Genomic DNA, 18,409 nt, shown 5'->3' on the forward strand with positions numbered 1-18,409 from the left:
TCTTTTCCCGCCACGTTCGTCCGTACGTTAGTCTCACTGCATCAGCCTGAATGAGTTGTCAGGGTCAATCAGCCTTGCAAATGGGAAAGGAAGGACACAAGACGAAATGACTGGAAGAGCTAACCAGCTGGAAATGACGGAGAGTGGGAATTCACAATATATCAGGTTAGAGAGTCCCGCTTGGCGAACGCAGGAAGTGCAGAAAGCAGGCCAGAGCAATCGCATCTTTCTGCAGCTTAAACATTGCAGTTGATTTTCCACTTCAGCAGAGAATTTCAATCAGCGTAATTGACTGTGCTTTTTATGAAAGCAAAAAGCATGCAAAGGCGGAGGGTTTGTGTTGATGCCATCACGGTGCCTCTGCAGCCCTCATCACATTAAGTTAAAGGACAAAAGGTACATTAAGTCAGTCCATGCAAGTTCAGTATTTTCCCTCTGTGTCATGGTTAGCGCCGCCGAGAGAGAAAGTGTGTTACGTCCTGTGTTTGTTTTAATCCTTTTCCAGCAACATCAGCCAGCCTCTGTTTTGCCCATCCCCCTCAATCCTCTCCGTCTCTCTGACTCAGTAGAGGAAGCAAGAAGCCATGGTTACAAGCAGCATTGTCACATCAGTTTGCCCTGCAGGCATCTCTTTCTATTCTCTGGCTTTGTGGCATCCTCCTTGTAAGTACCAGTGCTGGTATCAGGAATAGTGTGTGCATGTGTTTCACCATAATCCACTGTGGTGTACCAGGGAAGAAACAAGTAGGAGAGGAAGGACTGAAAGTGCCAGTGTTTGAGGAATGGGTAGTAAAGATATCTAGCAAAAGGAAAGACAGAAGGGGAATTGAAAAGATGCCTGCAGGACAACTGGCCTTTTTAGAGCAAAGTGCAGCCAAAACAAGAGCAGACTGACATTCAAAAGCACAAAGCTGTTTGTTATATGTCACGACTCTGTTATTCAGGGGGCTGCATCCCGGTTAAATACGTAGAGAGATATTAAACGTGCGACTTGCTTTACCTGTCAGTTAGTTATAATTTCATAGGCACAAATAAAATGAATAAACTAGGAAATATTGTGAATAGAAGAATTCTATGGCCGATATTATTTTTTCCCTTTATTTTAAAAAACACATAACATAAACAAAGATAATCACCTAACATTTGTTATGTTGAGACCTCACCAAGATATCATGCATTATGCAGTTTAAAAATAAACATATTTATTGTTAGAAATAGCACTTTGAACACTTGCTGGAAGGGTAAATATATCATATTATATCATTTAGCTACTTGATAAAGGGATGATTTCTCAGTTTGTTTGGCTGCACCAATCTGCCAACAAATAATTGAATGCTGCTTCATGATTATTCAGTCTCAAAAATCATAGGTTTTTAATCTTCTTTTGCTTTCAGTACAAATATCCACCAAAAATCTGAACATATAGTATGTTAGCACGGACTTCAAGGAGAGTTGCAAATGTCTTGTTATTTTATGGTGAGGCACTGTCATACTGTATAAAATACTAAGCAGAATCATATATTTCATCTAATAAATGAGAAAGGAATGCAAAAACATTTTAGGATATACACTGGTAAGAAGGCTTCCCTGGCGTTCATGGTGGTCATTAATTAAGCCTTCAACTGCAAAATAAGTTTCTCTGCATCCTGTGAGAGAACTGAAAACACTCTTCTTTAATTCACCACTGTGCCACTGCTCTCTCCCACATATTAGATGCCAATTTCCTTTGCATAAACTCCTGAGCCATTACAAAACATACACATATATACATATATATATATACATACATATAACAAAATCCAGAGTCCAAAAGCCATTACTTTCACAGACAGATGAAGCTAGCAATGTTGCAGATTCTATATCTGAAAAGTGCTAAGAATGAGAGACAGTTGCAGGTAGAATAAATAAGAATAAATAAGTGTAATTAGCAGTTGCAGTAGTAAGATAACTGAGGGAAAAAGAAAGACACTTTGCAGGCAGACAGAGGCAATGAAAACCTTTCGTGGCATTTATAAAGCTCTGCTCAGCCTCGAAAAGTGCAAAGGTGGAAAAAGTCCTTGGGAAAAGGTGTCATTTGTGAGAAAGTGTGTGGACTGCATGCTCTTTTTCTCCGAATGCATCAGCGCTACAAATCTACAAAAATGTGTTGCAGTCTGAAATGCTGCACTCTCAAAAGCCACTCATTTGGTCTTTGAGATTCATGAGCAAACAAGACAACAGAAGCTCAGGGATGTTTTTTTCTCCATATCTTCATACAAATATCTCAGGGTTTAAGTATATTTCCTTTTGATGATTCAGAGAAGCAAGGCCTTTGTAATGATGTACCATGGTACGTCAAAACTATGGGCATGTTCGCTTCCAGGCAAGCTGCCATGCTTTGATGAGAGACATCATCTAGTGAGTGGAACCAGATGAAAAAAATTCATTTCTGAGCAGCAACATCTAATATGTCATAGACGATGGTTTTGAGTTTAGTTTGCACTGAGAAATGTACAGTATTCTTACTCTGATTAAGATTTGATTGCTCATTTGCTTAATTAACTGCAACTCCCTTAAATGCAACATTAGAACAAGTAGATGTGTTTGTACTTGGAAAACTTGTCTGCTGAAATCATGTGATCTCTGCTGTAATTTATGTTTTTAACCAACTCAGCAAAACATTTCCTCTGAGACTTTTTGTAATCAGCTCATACACCTCCATCCTTTTAAACATCCTCCTATTGTACTGTTCATTATTTGGTTTCAGCGGTCTAGGGAAGTGGCATATTTGATATCTGAAAGCTGCAGTACAGCCTGGTTTGGTGGAGATATATTTGAATGGCAACATTGAAAGGTGATCTTAAAGAAACAGGTATTTTATGTTACAGTATAGTCACCATACATCCTCATTCAACACTGTCACTGTCTTCTTTTCTGTTTTACTCTTTGAACAAGTTCAGTTGTGAGGTGTCTTTAAAAGACACGTCTTAACTGGAAAGGTCAGCTGTCTTCAGCATTGATTCTGCCTGCCTCAGTGAATAGAACCTTGTTTTTCACCCAACTGGACATACAGCAACACATATCTTGGCACCATTTCAGGCCCAGCATAATGCTTTACTGCCTGTTCTGGAGACTTTTTGTGTTGTTAATAAAGTCAGGACCAGATTATGCCGCCATTTCCTGAGCTGAGGGTTATCTTTTATTATTTGCTAAGAAATGTATGCACACCAAGGTGCTTTATGCAGGTGAATTATGGTAAGACTTACATTATATAATCTTCAAGGCCTGCGCCCTTGCACCCTAAAACATCTTTAATGCAGTAATTGAAATAGTCTCTTATATTCTCTGAGAGTTCTTTTATCATCTCTGAGAGTCTCATTTCTCTTCCTCACTTACCTGACTTGCTGCTGATGTTTGCAGAAAGTCTTTACATTTCAAAGGGAGTGTGTGTTACAAGACTTCTTTTTTGAGCAGTACTTTTAGTACTAGCTTCCTATCATTCTGGGCCTGAGTGCCGTTTTTTTTTTTCTCCATCAGTCAGCGTGTTAATGCATTACATGTCTGTACAGACAGCTGTGGAGGAACACCATTATTTATGGAAATGGGCTCAGATGCAGGGTGGGGATTTCAGTGAAGCATAATTATAACACCTGACTCTCTTCATTTCTTTCAGGTGTACCAGTACATGCATGAAACAATCACGGTGAATGGCTGTCCAGAGTACCAGGCGAGGGCCACAGCTAAAGTAAGAACTGCTTTGCAGATGGGCCCTATTACAGAAACTTCCTAACCGGCAGATCCTATCCTAACTGCTTTGCAACCATGGTAATAAGGGTTAGGAATTGATTTAGGAAAAAGGCCATTACAGATTAAGAGTTTCTAAGTCAATATTCCTTTCCTAACGTAAGATAGGAATAAGTGTTACAGAAGCATTATAGGTTCATAAAATCCTAAATAAACTCTCCTAACTTTAGGATAACTGTTAAGCTGTCCTAACTTTTCCATCAGGTAGTGTTTAATAACTCGTTTAATCCACATGGCTGCTCTTTTATTGTCTTTACAAAATCAACAAAATGTCAACAGGTGAAACTTATTAATTGAGCTACCGATGTGTATGATGACAAAAAACTTGTTAGTAGAAAGGTTGCATGGTAACGCTAGCCTAATGTCTAATTATTATGTTACGTGCTTGATGTACCAAAAGTAACCCATCCTAATGCAAGTCTTTGATAGAAGGAGATCGTTAAATTCAAGAAATACATAAAAACATCATGACGTTAGCCTGCAGCCTTTATTTATTTTTTATTTTTTTACCTTCATTAACTTTATCGAGAAGAGTACAGGTTTCTGCCAGGGTCAGTGAGGGAGTACAGGAGGAGCCACTACCTGTTTTCCTCTGCTCTTTGGACACAACAGTTGCCTTTCTCTTCGTATCACTTATAAATGGACTTATTTTCTTTTTAACAGCATCAACGCTCTGCTGGATGCCGGATATGCGGCGGTGACTGTGTCTGCTATTTTAGCCCACTCTCTCTCTTTAATCTCTCGAGTTAAGCATTACGTGAATTTTGATTTCTCGACGGAGGTTACCAACACCTCTAAGTCATCTGATTTGAAGTTCAGTGATAGTTGTTATTTCTGTTCCATTTTTCAGTTTGTTTCATTAAAAAAACTACAGCAAAACAGCGATTAAAAGCCGTTTAGCTCACGAGATGAGAAAAGTGGCTAGGTAATAGACATGAAAGTTGATAACCGATGTTGGGTTGAGTATTTAAGATTTCCTAACCTGAGATAAGATAGGATTCACTTCTATAATACCAAATTGGGAAAAATCCTATCTTAGATTCTTCCTATCTTAACTTATGACTTAAGATAGGAATTTTCTGTAATACGGCCCCAGGTCTGATCTCTACATGAGTTATTTACACTAAAAAATATTATACATTATGATTAACTGTTGAGACAGCTATAACTAAAAGTGAAAGTTACTGAATTTTACATGACTTTAAGCACAGGATGTTCCCGCCTAACTGAAAATGTGAGAAATGACTCCCAAATAACTACAGAAAAACTTCAAAGAACTGTTAAATAGCCTAGACACGGAAGTCCACTGGATAACCAGCCATTGCACTTTAGTTTCTTGAATTTCCTTCAAGGACAGTAACATAACCAAACATTTTCTCTAATAATCTAATCCACAACCTACAGTCCCTCCCATGTAAACAGACTGGCATGTGAATAGGCAGCTAACATCTTTGTTTGCTCTGGTTTAGACTCAGAGACAAGGAGGATGATTTATGTAAAGTTTGTTCAGAAAGTGGCTCACACCGCTTGCCCTAATAGCTATAAGTTGTTTTGCCTGCGTCGTTAAAGTGGAGGTGCAAAATTAACATGACCCATATTCAGAATGGCAGGGCAGGAATTTGAGTTAAATTCAATATCAAACCATTAGATTCAATTAAAACCTGTAAAATACCATTTAAAATTTAGCATACAATAATCAGTTTAAACATTTCAAATTTAAAACTATTAAATTAAGATTCAATTTGTGCCGGCAGTAAAATAACTCAATAAAAGACAGACAGCATATCACAAAATCATAAAATATCCTTTTGAATCCACTAGAAATTCCAGCTCTTCATCATTGTCAGTAACTAAATGTCTTTTGAGCTGTAAATCTTTCTTTAATTCCACATTAAATTCACCGAATCAGATCTTTATACTGCCTTACTCCCATAAGACACATTTTCTTTGCTATGAACACTGATGATTAAGTGCAGATTTAAATCAAACCAAGATAAACTATTTCTGTATTCACTTTGCAGGTTTTCATATTTAACAACGATCCAGTGGTCGCATCAGATTTTTTAGGTGGCAGCTCGTATCTTTTAATTGATCTAATTCATACAGGATGTCAATATTTAAAAAGTGTGTCCTTTTATTTCTATCTTTGCTTCTTCCACTCGACTTTTTAATATTTCAGGAAGATGTTTTTTGTTGCATGCTGTTTAGAAATGATCACATCTGTGTCAGAGGTGAAATGTCTCAATACGAATGGAGACATTTCCAGGCATATCGTGAATGGAATAAGCTAATTTTGGTATGCAGAAGAGATGAGCTTGACCCGGTCATTTGAAAAGGACTTGTCATCAGCACCTCGCCTGCAAGAGACACAGGCTTTTATGAAAGATAACAAAGAGGGCAGGCTTGTCTGATTTCATGCCGATAATGAGGATGATGAGAAGTGGAGAGGAGATGAGAGCACCTCTCTGTCCTTTAGTGGTTCAGTGTCCAGCTGGATCCACTCCTCTTCAGTACATCACAGGGAGTGGGGGGACCAGGTGGATTTGAAAACAAATACATGACAAAAGTAGAGTGTATCTTTGTGTTTATGCAGATTGTACGAGGCTTCAAATAATGAGTGCTCCTGACCAGATCTTTCCTCTCTTGTTCCTCCAACCAACACTCTTCCTTGATCGTAATACGGCAGAGCATGGTGAATTGCAATTGAACACCTGGTTAAAGGAATAGTTTGATATGTTGATAAACACACTTATTTGCTGTTTTGCTGAGAGATGAGAAGATTGATACCTCTCACATGTCTGTGCTGAAGTATGGACTAGTATCAGGGGGTGATTAGCTACAATTAGCGTAATCACTGGAAGCAAGGACACCTCTAAAGCTCACTCATTAACAGGTTACAGCTTATTTGTTTAATCTGTACACAAACACAACAGGGATTTTTTCATTTTTTAATGAATGAATAAACATATTTCCCACAATATAAAACTGTTCCTTTAAAAGGTTTGTACAAAATTAGACATTTAAAATTTGTCTGAATCTTATAAATTATACATCTGTTACTGCATTTGGAATATCTCCTGCCATTTGTCAAGTGGGCACCATAGTCTGATCTAAAAAAATAACTTTATTAATGGCCAGAGTAGGGTAATTTCCCTCTGCAAAGAAACTGTGATAGTTAAGCTGGAGGATAAAAGTAGTTTCTGTCTGTTATTTCTAAGCTCATAGCAACCATGAGGACATGATTTAAGAAGATTTAAAACTCCTTCGTAATTTTCTTTCTTTGCCCCAAACTTTGAGAAGTTGCAGCTCCTAAATCTGTATTAAAATTGCCGAACAATTAAGCACACAGCTAAAGGCCTGAGCCAGCTTAGCTGTGGGGACACTCTAAACTGGGGACACTGGATGTTTTTAAAAGTATTTTTTTTTCTGTCTAGAGATAACCATTATCCCAGGCCACAGTTCCAATTCCATTCAATCAGTATCAGACATATCGGCTACCTGTAGTCTGAAAGGAAATGATGGATACTGTGGCAATGATATTGAAAATGTATATTCTAATAACCTGCCAAGGCAACAATGACAAAATATGACGCCGCTTCAATTCATCTGCCTCTCGAGTACTTAAGTTAGTGGGACAACAGATCTCCCGACAGTTGAGATTTGTGTTTCACCTGAACAACTCGATTCTCTTTGATTGCTTCATTAATTAAATCTATTCAGCCTCTAATTCCTGGCTCGAGGCCCTTATTACTGATCTTAATGGAGACTGGGACTATCAGGGCCGTGTGGGCTCCAGAGGAAATAATGGGAACTAATGATCAAGTGACGGTGGACGTCTAAGCCATACTTATGCTGTACAGTGCATTGTGGTTATCAAATAAGTATCCTCTAGCAAGCTTTTCATTTAAAATGTCTCCTGTGTTTGAAAGGCGCCGGCCATCTGCCAGACTGTTTTTTTGTCCGCAGAAAGCCAGATAAAGTTGTGAAGGTCGATGTGCTGTGAGGCCTGGGAGGTGACGGTATGCATGCTGAGGAGCTGCCTTTTAGTTTCACAATGGCAGAGGGAGGAGAAGAGGAAAAAAGGAGAAGGACAGAAAGAGAAAATGGAGGGAGAGGGGAAATAGTCAGAATACAATAACCTGATTAAAACAGGCAGCGAGAGAGAAGAAAGAAATGAGTGAAACTGTTGGAGCAGAAATGAATGTGGGTATGAAGATGCATATGAATATGGAAGAGAGAGCGGAGATAGGGATGCTGCCTGGAGGGAGCGTCAAAGACCTCAAAGTGCCAAGCTACTTGTCTGCTGCTGGGGAATTTGGATACACATCTGCAAAAGCTTCTGACAGAACCTCCCCTCCACTACTTTTTTATCCTCCTTTTTCCCGATCTACCTAGATGATGTCAACTTGACAGCGAGGCACCTGTGGCAATGCATCTGTGGATCAGCGGGCACAGGGTGTCTCTTTCTCTGTTCGTCTGCCATTACCTTTCCCAGACTCAGCTAACAAGCTCCTGGGCGCTTTGTTCTGAACGTACAGGGAGCAAGGAGCTTGGCTTGTGGTTCAAAGAAACCCTGCGGCCAGCAAGCAACATCAACCAGCTGGTAGAAATACAGAGGGTGAAAGTTGTCAGGCTGCTCCTGCAGTGTGAACGTGGATGTGTTAATCCGTGTGATTAAAAAGCCAGAGAACTTCTCGTGTGGAGTCTAAATCCCCAGCCCTGACTAAACCCTAACACTTTGTAATAGCCGTCTACCTTCACAATCATTTTGTAATACTTGGTTTTCTCCTATGCATTCATTTTGAGTCTAATGAAGCCGACTAGGAGCCAGTGAAGACTGCATGCCAGCTCAGGGGTTCTCGGGTCTCAACAATTTGAAGGGGGCAAGCAAGTCATGGCAAAAGTTGTGTAGTGCATTCTAGGCTTAACCTTCCCCATTTTGATAGTTACCTAACTGTGAACAAAAGACTGTTCGTAGAGTTTTGAGCTTTTCTCTCAGTGGTTTGGTTAGTGTTAGCCCTTATCAAGAGTATGAGTACATTACCCACAAAGTCTGTTATCTCAAGTGATAAAGGAGAAGTTTTCTTTGTTTTTAAGATTTTCTCTTGCTTTGCCAGTAGGATAAATTTTGACCATTTGTACTCACTTCAACCCAGTGTTACACAATATGTGTGTGGCAGCTGACTGCAATGGTTTTATTATATATTGTAAAATGTCTCAAAATATGTACATACAGTTTTTTTTAGGGTTTTGGCATAGTTACTAGTAAAATGATGTGTGTTTTTTTTCATTAAGCACCATCTTGCTTCTCTTCCTTCAGGCTACAGTTGCAGCCTTCGCAGCCAGCGAAGGTCATTCCCACCCGAGGGTGGTGGAGCTGCCCAAGACAGAAGAAGGGCTGGGCTTCAATGTGATGGGCGGCAAGGAGCAAAACTCCCCTATCTACATCTCTCGCATTATCCCCGGAGGCGTGGCTGAGAGGCACGGTGGCCTAAAGCGAGGGGATCAGCTCCTGTCTGTCAATGGTGTGGTAAGTCTAACCAGATTTACATTTTGATACAGCGTTTGGGGAGAGAGGCTTGAAATGTGGATTGGAGGGAGATTGTAGATAAGCTTTTCTTTTTTATTATTACAGCCTGCTTCCAAAATATATATTTAATTGAAATATTTTTGCAACTTCTCACAATATGGAGCAGTGTTTGATATGTAGTTTGACGTGTCAGTCAACAATCAGGAGAGCTACTGAGATCAAAGTGCTGCATATGTCTTAAATAAGGAGCAGAAGCATTTCTCCAGCCGCTAGAGAGACTTGAATAACACTGACTTTAAGACTGCTCATTTTCCCATAACATCACAGGGAAATAAGAAGGGGAGTTACTATTTTTAAAAATATATTCAAATCAGCGTCCTTTAAAATTCCACTCTCCCTGACTCCAAACCCCCTGCAGAGCGTGGAAGGAGAGCACCACGAGAAAGCGGTGGAGCTGCTGAAGGCGGCCAAGGACAGTGTAAAGCTGGTGGTTCGCTACACCCCCAAAGTGCTGGAGGAGATGGAGGCTCGCTTTGAGAAGCTCCGTACGGCCCGGCGGCGCCAGCAGCAGCAGCTCCTCATGCAGCAGCAGCAACAGCAGAACATGACTTCTCAGCAGAACCACATGTCGTAGGTGAGGCGCTTCATTGCTTTAAGGGTGAGGCGGACACCAGGCGCACGAGGTAAAACACGGCCAGAGAAGAGGATGTTGTCAAGAATGAATAGCCAGTCCCAAATTTTAATAGGCTGAGACACATTGGAAGCTGATGTTAAAGAGGTGGTATTATGTTCATTTTCAGGTTCAAAATCTTAATTAGGGGTTGTACCAGAACAGGTTTACATGGTTTAATTTTCAAAAAACACCATATTTTTCTCATACTGCACATTGCTGCAGCTCCTCTTTTCAGCCTATGTGTTGTACACTCTGCTGTTGAGCTACAGATTGATGCATCTTACTTATACAAAATCTTTGTTGGGAGTTGCACGTGCGCAGTTCCCAGGTAAGGACTACTAGTCAATCAGAAGCAGAGAAGGGCGGGTCGTAAGAAACAAGGTAGTGTGATCCAAATCAAAGGCGCTTCAGACTGCGACCGTAACCTAGCAGATGGTTTAAGTTATTACCAGTCCACATCATCATTGTTCCACATCTTACCATCAGGACTAAACGTTTAACTGTTGCCGGTGTTCTAACGATCTATGCTGCCTTGCCGAAAAATGCTACCATAGCGCAAATCGATAGACTCGACTCTACTCGGCCCTGCTCCGTTTTCCATTGCAGATAGTACCCAGGGATAGTACGTAGCTTGTCATCATAGCAACGCCAAACACAACTGCCGCGACATACTGTTTAATGCGACACACACACTAGCGATCCACACAGCTTTCTCTTTTTTAAGTTAAAACGTTTCAACATTACTCAGAATGTAAAGACAGATAAGCGCTATGAAAACCTTCCAGCTGTGTTTTCCTCTGCCGTTGTTGCTGCAGTGGTCTGTGTGACGGCGGGAGCAGAGGGCTCTGTGAGCGGGCGGCTGGCCGGCCTCCCGCGGGTTGGCACTGGCTTCCCCCGCAGCCACTTGCGGAGCTCCTCAACTCCAACAATATTCAAGCACATTTTTGTTCCGCCATCACTTCTCGTAAAACTGTCAATATTCGAAATCTAAACAGCTGATTTCTCACCTCAAAACTTCTCATAAGTGGATTTAGTGATGAAATTCCATACGACAACTGTAAAATATAAAACTTTCTGTTGCTGGCCTCTGTCTGGTGCAGCAATGATGATGCAGTGAATAGTGAATATTCTATCTGACCAATCAGCAGTCTGTCGTGTTTTCACGTTACATTTTAGTATCCCTCAGCTCGCTTGGAACCTCCATGGAGGGGAGGTGATACGAAAAAAAGAACCTGGAAGCAGGTACAGGTACAACAAACCAAACAAAGGCGAGTCGAGCCAAAGGGCCTCCGCTCAGACTAGCTTGGTTTGAGGGCGTACCTGACCCCCTCTAGCCGCTTGGCAAGCTTTATGACGCGTTTTCATTGTGATGTCACAAGTAAAGGAAGTGAAGGGCTGAACTACAAACGAGCTGTTTTCAAGCGGTTCAGAGCAGAGTTTTCTGTGGGAGATGGGAACTCCCTTTGGACTGGACTTTGGGCTTTTTCACTTTGCAAACCTGTTACATGCACAAGAAAGATACATAACTCAATAAAGGAGAGGGGGAAAGCCAAAAAGCATAATACCACCTCTTTAAGTATTTTGGAAAATATGCTTATAGCTGCCACTTTCGCTGCCAGTCCCAAGTTTAAACTACACAACTTTAAACCAGAATAGTTGACAGTTTTGGAAATACCCTTATTTGAGATAAGAAGATCAATGCCAACCTGTGGATGCTAAATATGAAGCAGTTATGACAATATGACAGTTAGTTTAGCTCAGCATTAAAATTGAAAGCAGGGGAAAACAGCTAGCTCTGCCCAGAAACAGAAATGTAAAAATTACTAATTTGTGGGTGTTTTCGAGGTTTGTCACGAAATAGTTACAGCACATCTCCATAAAGCCATGAATCCATTAAAAAAAAACAAAGTGTGCTTAGTGAGCTTTAGTCCTGGTAGAAAATAATTTTTTACCTTTTGACAGAGTCACGCTAGCTGTTTCCCCACACTTGCTAAGCTAACTGTCTCCTGGCTTCAAATTTAGTAGTCGATGATTCGATGCTTCGATAGGAGGAACCTGATTCAATTTCCAATATTACAGTCAAATGTTCGCAGGGGCGTTATGAAACGAGGATCATTCCATTTTGGCCATATGGGGGTGCTCAACGTCTGATTTTACACGGAACTACTGTTTTTTTCCCAATAAGTTAATATACTGCCTATTGATACAAATATCAACATAGAATGATGTAAAATAAACATGTGAAAATGCAGAAGTTTTTAATAAATACCTTTAAAAGTGCGTGAATAAATTGTAACCCCAACCCTTAAGGTAGTGGGCATCGGTGCTCATGTGTGGTGTAGAGCGCACGTGTGTGGTAGAAGAGAGGGGAAAATTAGAGCAACAGCACAGCTGGTGATGTGCAGAGTTGTGTGTGAACTTTGCGGGACGTTCAAATCATTTACTGATTTTTTCAGAGATGTGCAAGTCGACGGACATGCAAATCTCTGCACAAGACCGGTGAATGGCAGGTGAGCAGAGCAAAGAGAGGTCAACAATAAACCTTAGTTTAGCTGGAAATGTACAGTGTAAGTAATGATTAGTGACTGCAGTAATGATTAGTGACTGCAGCTCTGCAGCTTCTCAAGATTAAAGCGGAGTTACTGTGTGTAACAACCACCCCACCAACCTACACACAAAGATTCGACTATCTGTTGACTATTTGAAATCATTGACAATTCTAATTTGACAATGTAAATCCTTAGTCAGGGACAGCCCTAATATTAGTGGACAGGTTTGAGATCTTCTAATCTAACTCTCAGCAAGAAAGTGAATAAGCATATTTCCTCAAATGTGAAACTTTAGCACCTATATGAACCACAACCCCTGTTACCATAACAATTAATCTTCACAACAAATTCACAATTGAGCTTTTTTCTAAAATAATAACTTGTCATAGTGCATCCAACAACAGGCTCTAGCTGTTAAAATCACAGAAAAGCTCTGCCTCCTGTGGTTTATTGCTTTATTTTGGCATAGAGTCCCAGCTGAGCCTGAACTGGACTGAGGTCAAGTCGAGATGAGCACAGATCATCTTTGAGCTTTAACATGAATTTATTATTTTTTTCATTTGACAGAGTTTTGGATCTGACTCTGCTTTTTCAGAACTTTGTTCAGTAAAAACCGACCAAAAGGAGATTGTGGATTTCAACATACATTATTACTTTTTATTATTTTTCTCATGCGCATGTGCACAGCTTGGACTTCCAGCTGTTCTTGTTTCAAGGTGACTGGGCTTTTACTGTGAGAAAACCCTGCTGTGGGAGTTATTAGCGAATGTGAAAGCTCTTTTGAAAAGTGACTTTTACTTTAAACACCTTTTCTAATCTATGGCTTTTTATATATTAACTTAAATCTTTGTTTCATGAATTCTATTACATTCATTTTATTTTATGTCACTGCGATTCTTTTGACTTTGTGAAACAACTGTGTAAATGAAATGTAAATGTAAAGCTCAGTTTTTTGTTGTTAAGTTAAAATAAAATACATTTTGCAAGCACACAGCAAATGAATATCGATGAAGAGGAAAGGTGAATTGGAAGCAGGCTCAACTCTCCTTTTGAATATTATTCGCCATGCTCTGCTTTGCTATGTAACCACTTTTATTGGCTCGTGTCCAGGCAGGAGGCATTTACATCCCAGCACGAAGCCTAAAACCTCAGTGGTATATTTTGCAAACTTAGCTGCCAGTATCCCCTGTGCAAACCATACCACTTCTGCTGTGTTCTGCCAGTGATTCTGTTGTAAGGGCTGTAAATGAGTCAAGCTTAAAATGATTATATCTGTGGCTCATGCTCCGCAGGTACGTGGATAAGATACATCTTGCAGTGCTATAAGTTGGAAGTTACAGCTGGATGGAGAGTCTACATACTTCTGCTTTAGATACTATTTTTACAGTCCCAATTTAGAACAAAGCTCTGCACTGCCAGTCAAACTAAAGCAAACTCACATTTTTCACAGTGTGAAAACAGCAATACTTAAAAGCAAGAAGAAACTATTCAAGCACTAATCAGACAAGCTAAATCATGCTACAGTTCATTCTGCCCAGACTTCTCAAATTATTCTCTGACGTATTGGAGGCATGTGTCCAAGAGCTCTGTGGCACTGCACGTTTGAAGCTAAATCCCCCAAGCATATCTCTTGTCTTGCACTTGGCACAGCGCAGCTTGGAAAGGTATTTAGGAGCTTGTAACAGTGTGTTGTGGTGGAGCTACAGACAGGGAACTGGGCAGGGATCATGTTTTATCAATGCTGGCACGCTGACCGCAGAGATTTGCGTTGGCGGCCAAGAGGCTGCTGACCAAGTGACATGCACAAGCAGACAAGAATGTAGCTTATGCCACTGGTTCACCTGCTATTCATCCCTCTGTCTCACTGTTGTCTCTGATTGTGTCTCTCTTCTTCTCTCCGTCCACCACACGGCAAACACAAATACCAGCTGGAATGAAATTTTGACGATGGCTTTGATTTCCTGATCAATAATTAGTAGATGATGATCCGCACATTAGCATTACACGTCCTTTTTCCTGAAAGTTAATGTATTATTTCATAGAAGTATATTAACTGTTCTGGTGTTAATGGAGGTATTTCAAGGCAAGGTGACTAGTTTAGACTCTTATCACATCAATCAGACCCTTCAAACATTAATAAGTTAAATAAGTTAGTTTTCACTTTTACCTCCATCAGTTTGTCTTGGCATTATAAAAGGTTTATTGTTGTAGTCAGAAAATGCATAACTCATTGTTTTAGAGCCTGTGTAGTGGGTGTAACTCAGCATAGTGTTGTAACGTGCCTCCCACAGTTTGTCATTCAGTGTTTTTTTGCAAGGCACCAGCAATGGCATCATCATTACCTCCCTATAATTGTAGCAAAACAAAGCATTCACCGGGTGTCCCTTGCTTTAATGCTCTCAGCGCACACAATGAACACGAGTCACTAAATGCCCCATGGTAGCCACCATTGTCTCACAACACAGCAGCCCTGCAACACACATGCTTTGACAAACTTTTCTTCAAATTAGAAGATTTATCCATTAAAATGAATAATGCTTTAGTTCCAAGATGAAGAAATATCAATATGTTCACTTTACAGTTATAAAGTGACTAGCAAAAACATCTAAAGTGCTTACTTTCCCAAGACAAAAGTAATAAGCGATAAGGCGAAGAAAAAGACGGGAAGTGCTCAATATACAGTTCAAATAAAATAAAATAAACAATTGCTATACTTCCTGTTTTAACACAAACCCCTTTACATAGGAAAGTGGACAAATTCCACTTGAAGCTATATTTTCTTTCATAAATATTTAGTAGCAAAACTTATAGAAGTGGAAGTAAAGTCGGAAATATTACACCAGTAGTGTTAACTTGTACCCTTCAAATTAAACATCTTCACAGGTATTTATATAATGGTCTGTTTGTAATTGAGGATGTACATGTGATTGGTGCAGAGAGGTCCTCTCAGGATAGCTAACCAGTGGACAGTCTCTCTGTAATTTTAATAAACCTATCTTCTATCATCTCAACATGGTGAGCTATGTTTTATAGTTAAGGGATACGTATGCGGCTTGCTTGTATTTGGCCTGACATTTGGGCACTGTGGTGCCATAAGAAAGTGCCTTGTCATGCCAAAAGTGCGAAAGTTGGCATGCACGCACACACACACACTCCCAAAACACAGACCACAGACCACTATTGCGCAATGAAAGTCAGTGATAATTAATTTAGGATTTGAAGCCAGCATGAGACTCAAACAGCAATTGAAATCTATAATCATTTAGTAAAATCATCAGTCAATGCAGAATTAGCTTCATAACGTTGAAGAAACATGAGTTCTACTCTGTCTACAAATCTGAACTGTCAGCGAGCTCTGAAGCATTGCTCTCAGTCTGCTCTTCTTTTTTTATGATCTGCAGGTTGTTCCAAAAGAAGAAGAAGTGAAGGAGAGCGAAAAGGTGGATCTGAAAGACCACCTGTTTGTGTTGCGGATCCCAAAGGAGTCTATCCATCGTGGAGCAAAACCAACAAGTAGAAGACTCTTTTCCTTACTCTCTCTCCCTTCCAGTGTACCACCGATTACTGAGCAAAAACAAAGAGAGCCGTGTATCCTGAAATTGGTGCTTTGAAAACAAGTATGAGGGAGGCTGGCACTGAAAGTCGTCCATTTTGACTTTGTATTCGCTTTTATAAGTTGTTCTCCCCAGTTGTGACTCTTACTGAAACTTCCTTTCTTGTGTTTCTTGTTTTGTTTACAGTCATCCATTTTTGATTGCTTACCGACATCCATTGCACCGTGGCACTTTTGCGATTTTGCCATAGATATAATTTGTACTGTGGTCTTTTTATTGATTCTTCGACTGGTGCTTGTGTCTCTGTATGAATCCCCATTGGCTCCTTTTTTTCTGTCAAACTTGTCCTGTTTTGGATAAACGTGAACTCTTTTTTACCTTCTATATTGTAGCAGGAAAGATTTTGTATCTTGTAGGTTTAGCAATAACACACATTCTTCAGTTTTTACATTTCACCACCAAATTCATGATCATATACAAACATATAGACAGAGTTTATGGCATACGTGCAAATGTAAATCATTGTAAAGCAAACTTGGTCTTATTTACTGAAAGGCAGCTTCTGTGTCCAAATCTTTTCTCTGTGCCATTTAAAGAGATTATTGATTTACAGGTGGCATGAGCAATTAATGTGCAATAACTGCGATTATTAACAGACTTTGTAAGCTACTCCCAACTTAGATTTATCTAGAAAACATATGTGACCAAAAGATTTTATCAAGGTTCAAATCAATCCTCAGAAATGTTAACTGTGCCCTTTTTCGAACAGAATGTCACCAGTTTTCATTTCAACAGAGTGGGATTTAAATCCAAATATGCTAGAATTATGTTGATTTTTCAGACTTGTCTATTTTATAGTTTATGAGATCAGAGATTTAACATATTGTTCCTTTTAATATAGTGTATTCTTTCTAAGACATGCAGATTATTATTTAAATATATTCATTGTACTGTAAAACAGCTGAATACTAGCACATAGTTCATGTAGATCTGTCCCCATGTGTTTCTGTTTTGACAATCAGTTTAAGAAGTTATGAGACTGGGTGTGATGTTTGACTTTCTCTTTTTCCTCTGTACCTGTAAGGGAACTCTGTTGTTAAACTTCTCTCTACCAACCAAGAAGCAGAGCTGAAGTGGTAATCCGCCAGGTCTGTGTTCGCTTTTCCATCATCTCCATCTACGATGCTAAGCGCTCCTTTTTTTGTGTTTGTCATTTTGCACTGCACTTCGCAGAGATCACTTAATTGTCTATATTTGGTCTCTAATACCCTCCTGTGTTTCCTGTTCTTTTATTCATTTTTTTTGTAGGTCTTTGTTTATTCAACCATGCAGGCTTTACCGCTTAGGCTGTTTCTTCTTCCATTTATCCCAATTCAAAAGCATAAAATGTATCACTTCCTGTCTGCTAGAGGATTTTCCCCCCTAAAGAGACACCATTCAGACGCTGCATGTTAGGAACAGCGAATTAAAAGTTGTCATGAAGTTGCATTTTCATGACAATGTTACTGATTATTACCTGAAATTCTTAACGATCTACATTACATCTAATTGCAATTGTCCAGCAGAGCTAAATTCTTCTTAATGCATAATATGTGCAACGCTGCCAGATATTTCCCATTGCCATTTCCTAAATAACCTGTTAGCACTAAGGTCACTTCATGCCAAAGCTTTTGCAATAGGTCACCTCTGTGCTCAGGTTTTATAGGACATTCAAATGTTTTTGTCCCTCACTCACACTTCAAGCAGAACATCTCAATACAACAGATCCCTTTTTGTATCTTTAAATCACAGGTACTCTTTCTTAATTGACTTACATTTTTGAAGCTGATGGTCCTGTACTTACCGTAAAGATAAAAAAAAACACAACAAACTGTTGATATGCAATTGTTATACATACTATATTTGTATAAATAAATCTATGTGCTTGTGTACAGTGAACGCTTTGTCGACCCTTCCTTAATATCCCATATTACCTCCCAGAGAGGCATTGATTTGTTACCTACTGAATTTGCAAAGAAGTAGATAAAAAAATAAAGATTTCCAAAAAAAATAGATGAGGTTTAATTAATCATTGCTACATCCCAGATCTCCCCCATACAGATAAAGAATGATTTCTTCCAGCAGATTGTGGCAGTGTATACTGCAGGAGGGAGGCTTAGTCTGCTTGATCATACATACACGTGTTAATTCACCCGTTTAAGTCCTATGTAGTAATGCTTTTGGCTCAGCTGCTTAGACCCCAGTATACTGTCTTGCATGTGTAGTTTCTTGTTATTATGGCCTAAAAGTAGTCAAATTTAAATTACTGAGTCTTAAAATA

General features: G+C 39.6%; 1 protein-coding gene across 3 annotated transcripts in view; it reads left to right on the forward strand.

Annotated features, from left to right (window-relative positions):
- The window catches only part of lin7a (lin-7 homolog A (C. elegans)), a 39,945-nt gene extending 21,918 nt beyond the window's left edge, over window positions 1-18,027 (forward strand). For 2 of the 3 annotated variants that reach the window (XM_046072561.1, XM_046072559.1), the window contains exons 3-6: window positions 3,653-3,724; window positions 9,104-9,313; window positions 9,732-9,943; window positions 15,937-18,027. In XM_046072561.1, the coding sequence (XP_045928517.1) occupies window positions 3,665-3,724; window positions 9,104-9,313; window positions 9,732-9,943; window positions 15,937-15,961 (507 nt within the window). In that variant the 5' untranslated portion in view covers window positions 3,653-3,664 and the 3' untranslated portion in view covers window positions 15,962-18,027. Of the gene's footprint in view, window positions 1-3,652; window positions 3,725-9,103; window positions 9,314-9,731; window positions 9,948-15,936 lie in introns of all 3 variants that reach the window. The other variant, XM_046072560.1, reaches the window with a different exon arrangement.
- The last annotated feature ends 382 nt before the right edge of the window (window positions 18,028-18,409 follow it).

The sequence above is a fragment of the Micropterus dolomieu genome, linkage group LG16 (assembly GCF_021292245.1).
Source record: "Micropterus dolomieu isolate WLL.071019.BEF.003 ecotype Adirondacks linkage group LG16, ASM2129224v1, whole genome shotgun sequence".
NCBI classification, from domain to species: Eukaryota; Metazoa; Chordata; class Actinopteri; order Centrarchiformes; family Centrarchidae; genus Micropterus; species Micropterus dolomieu.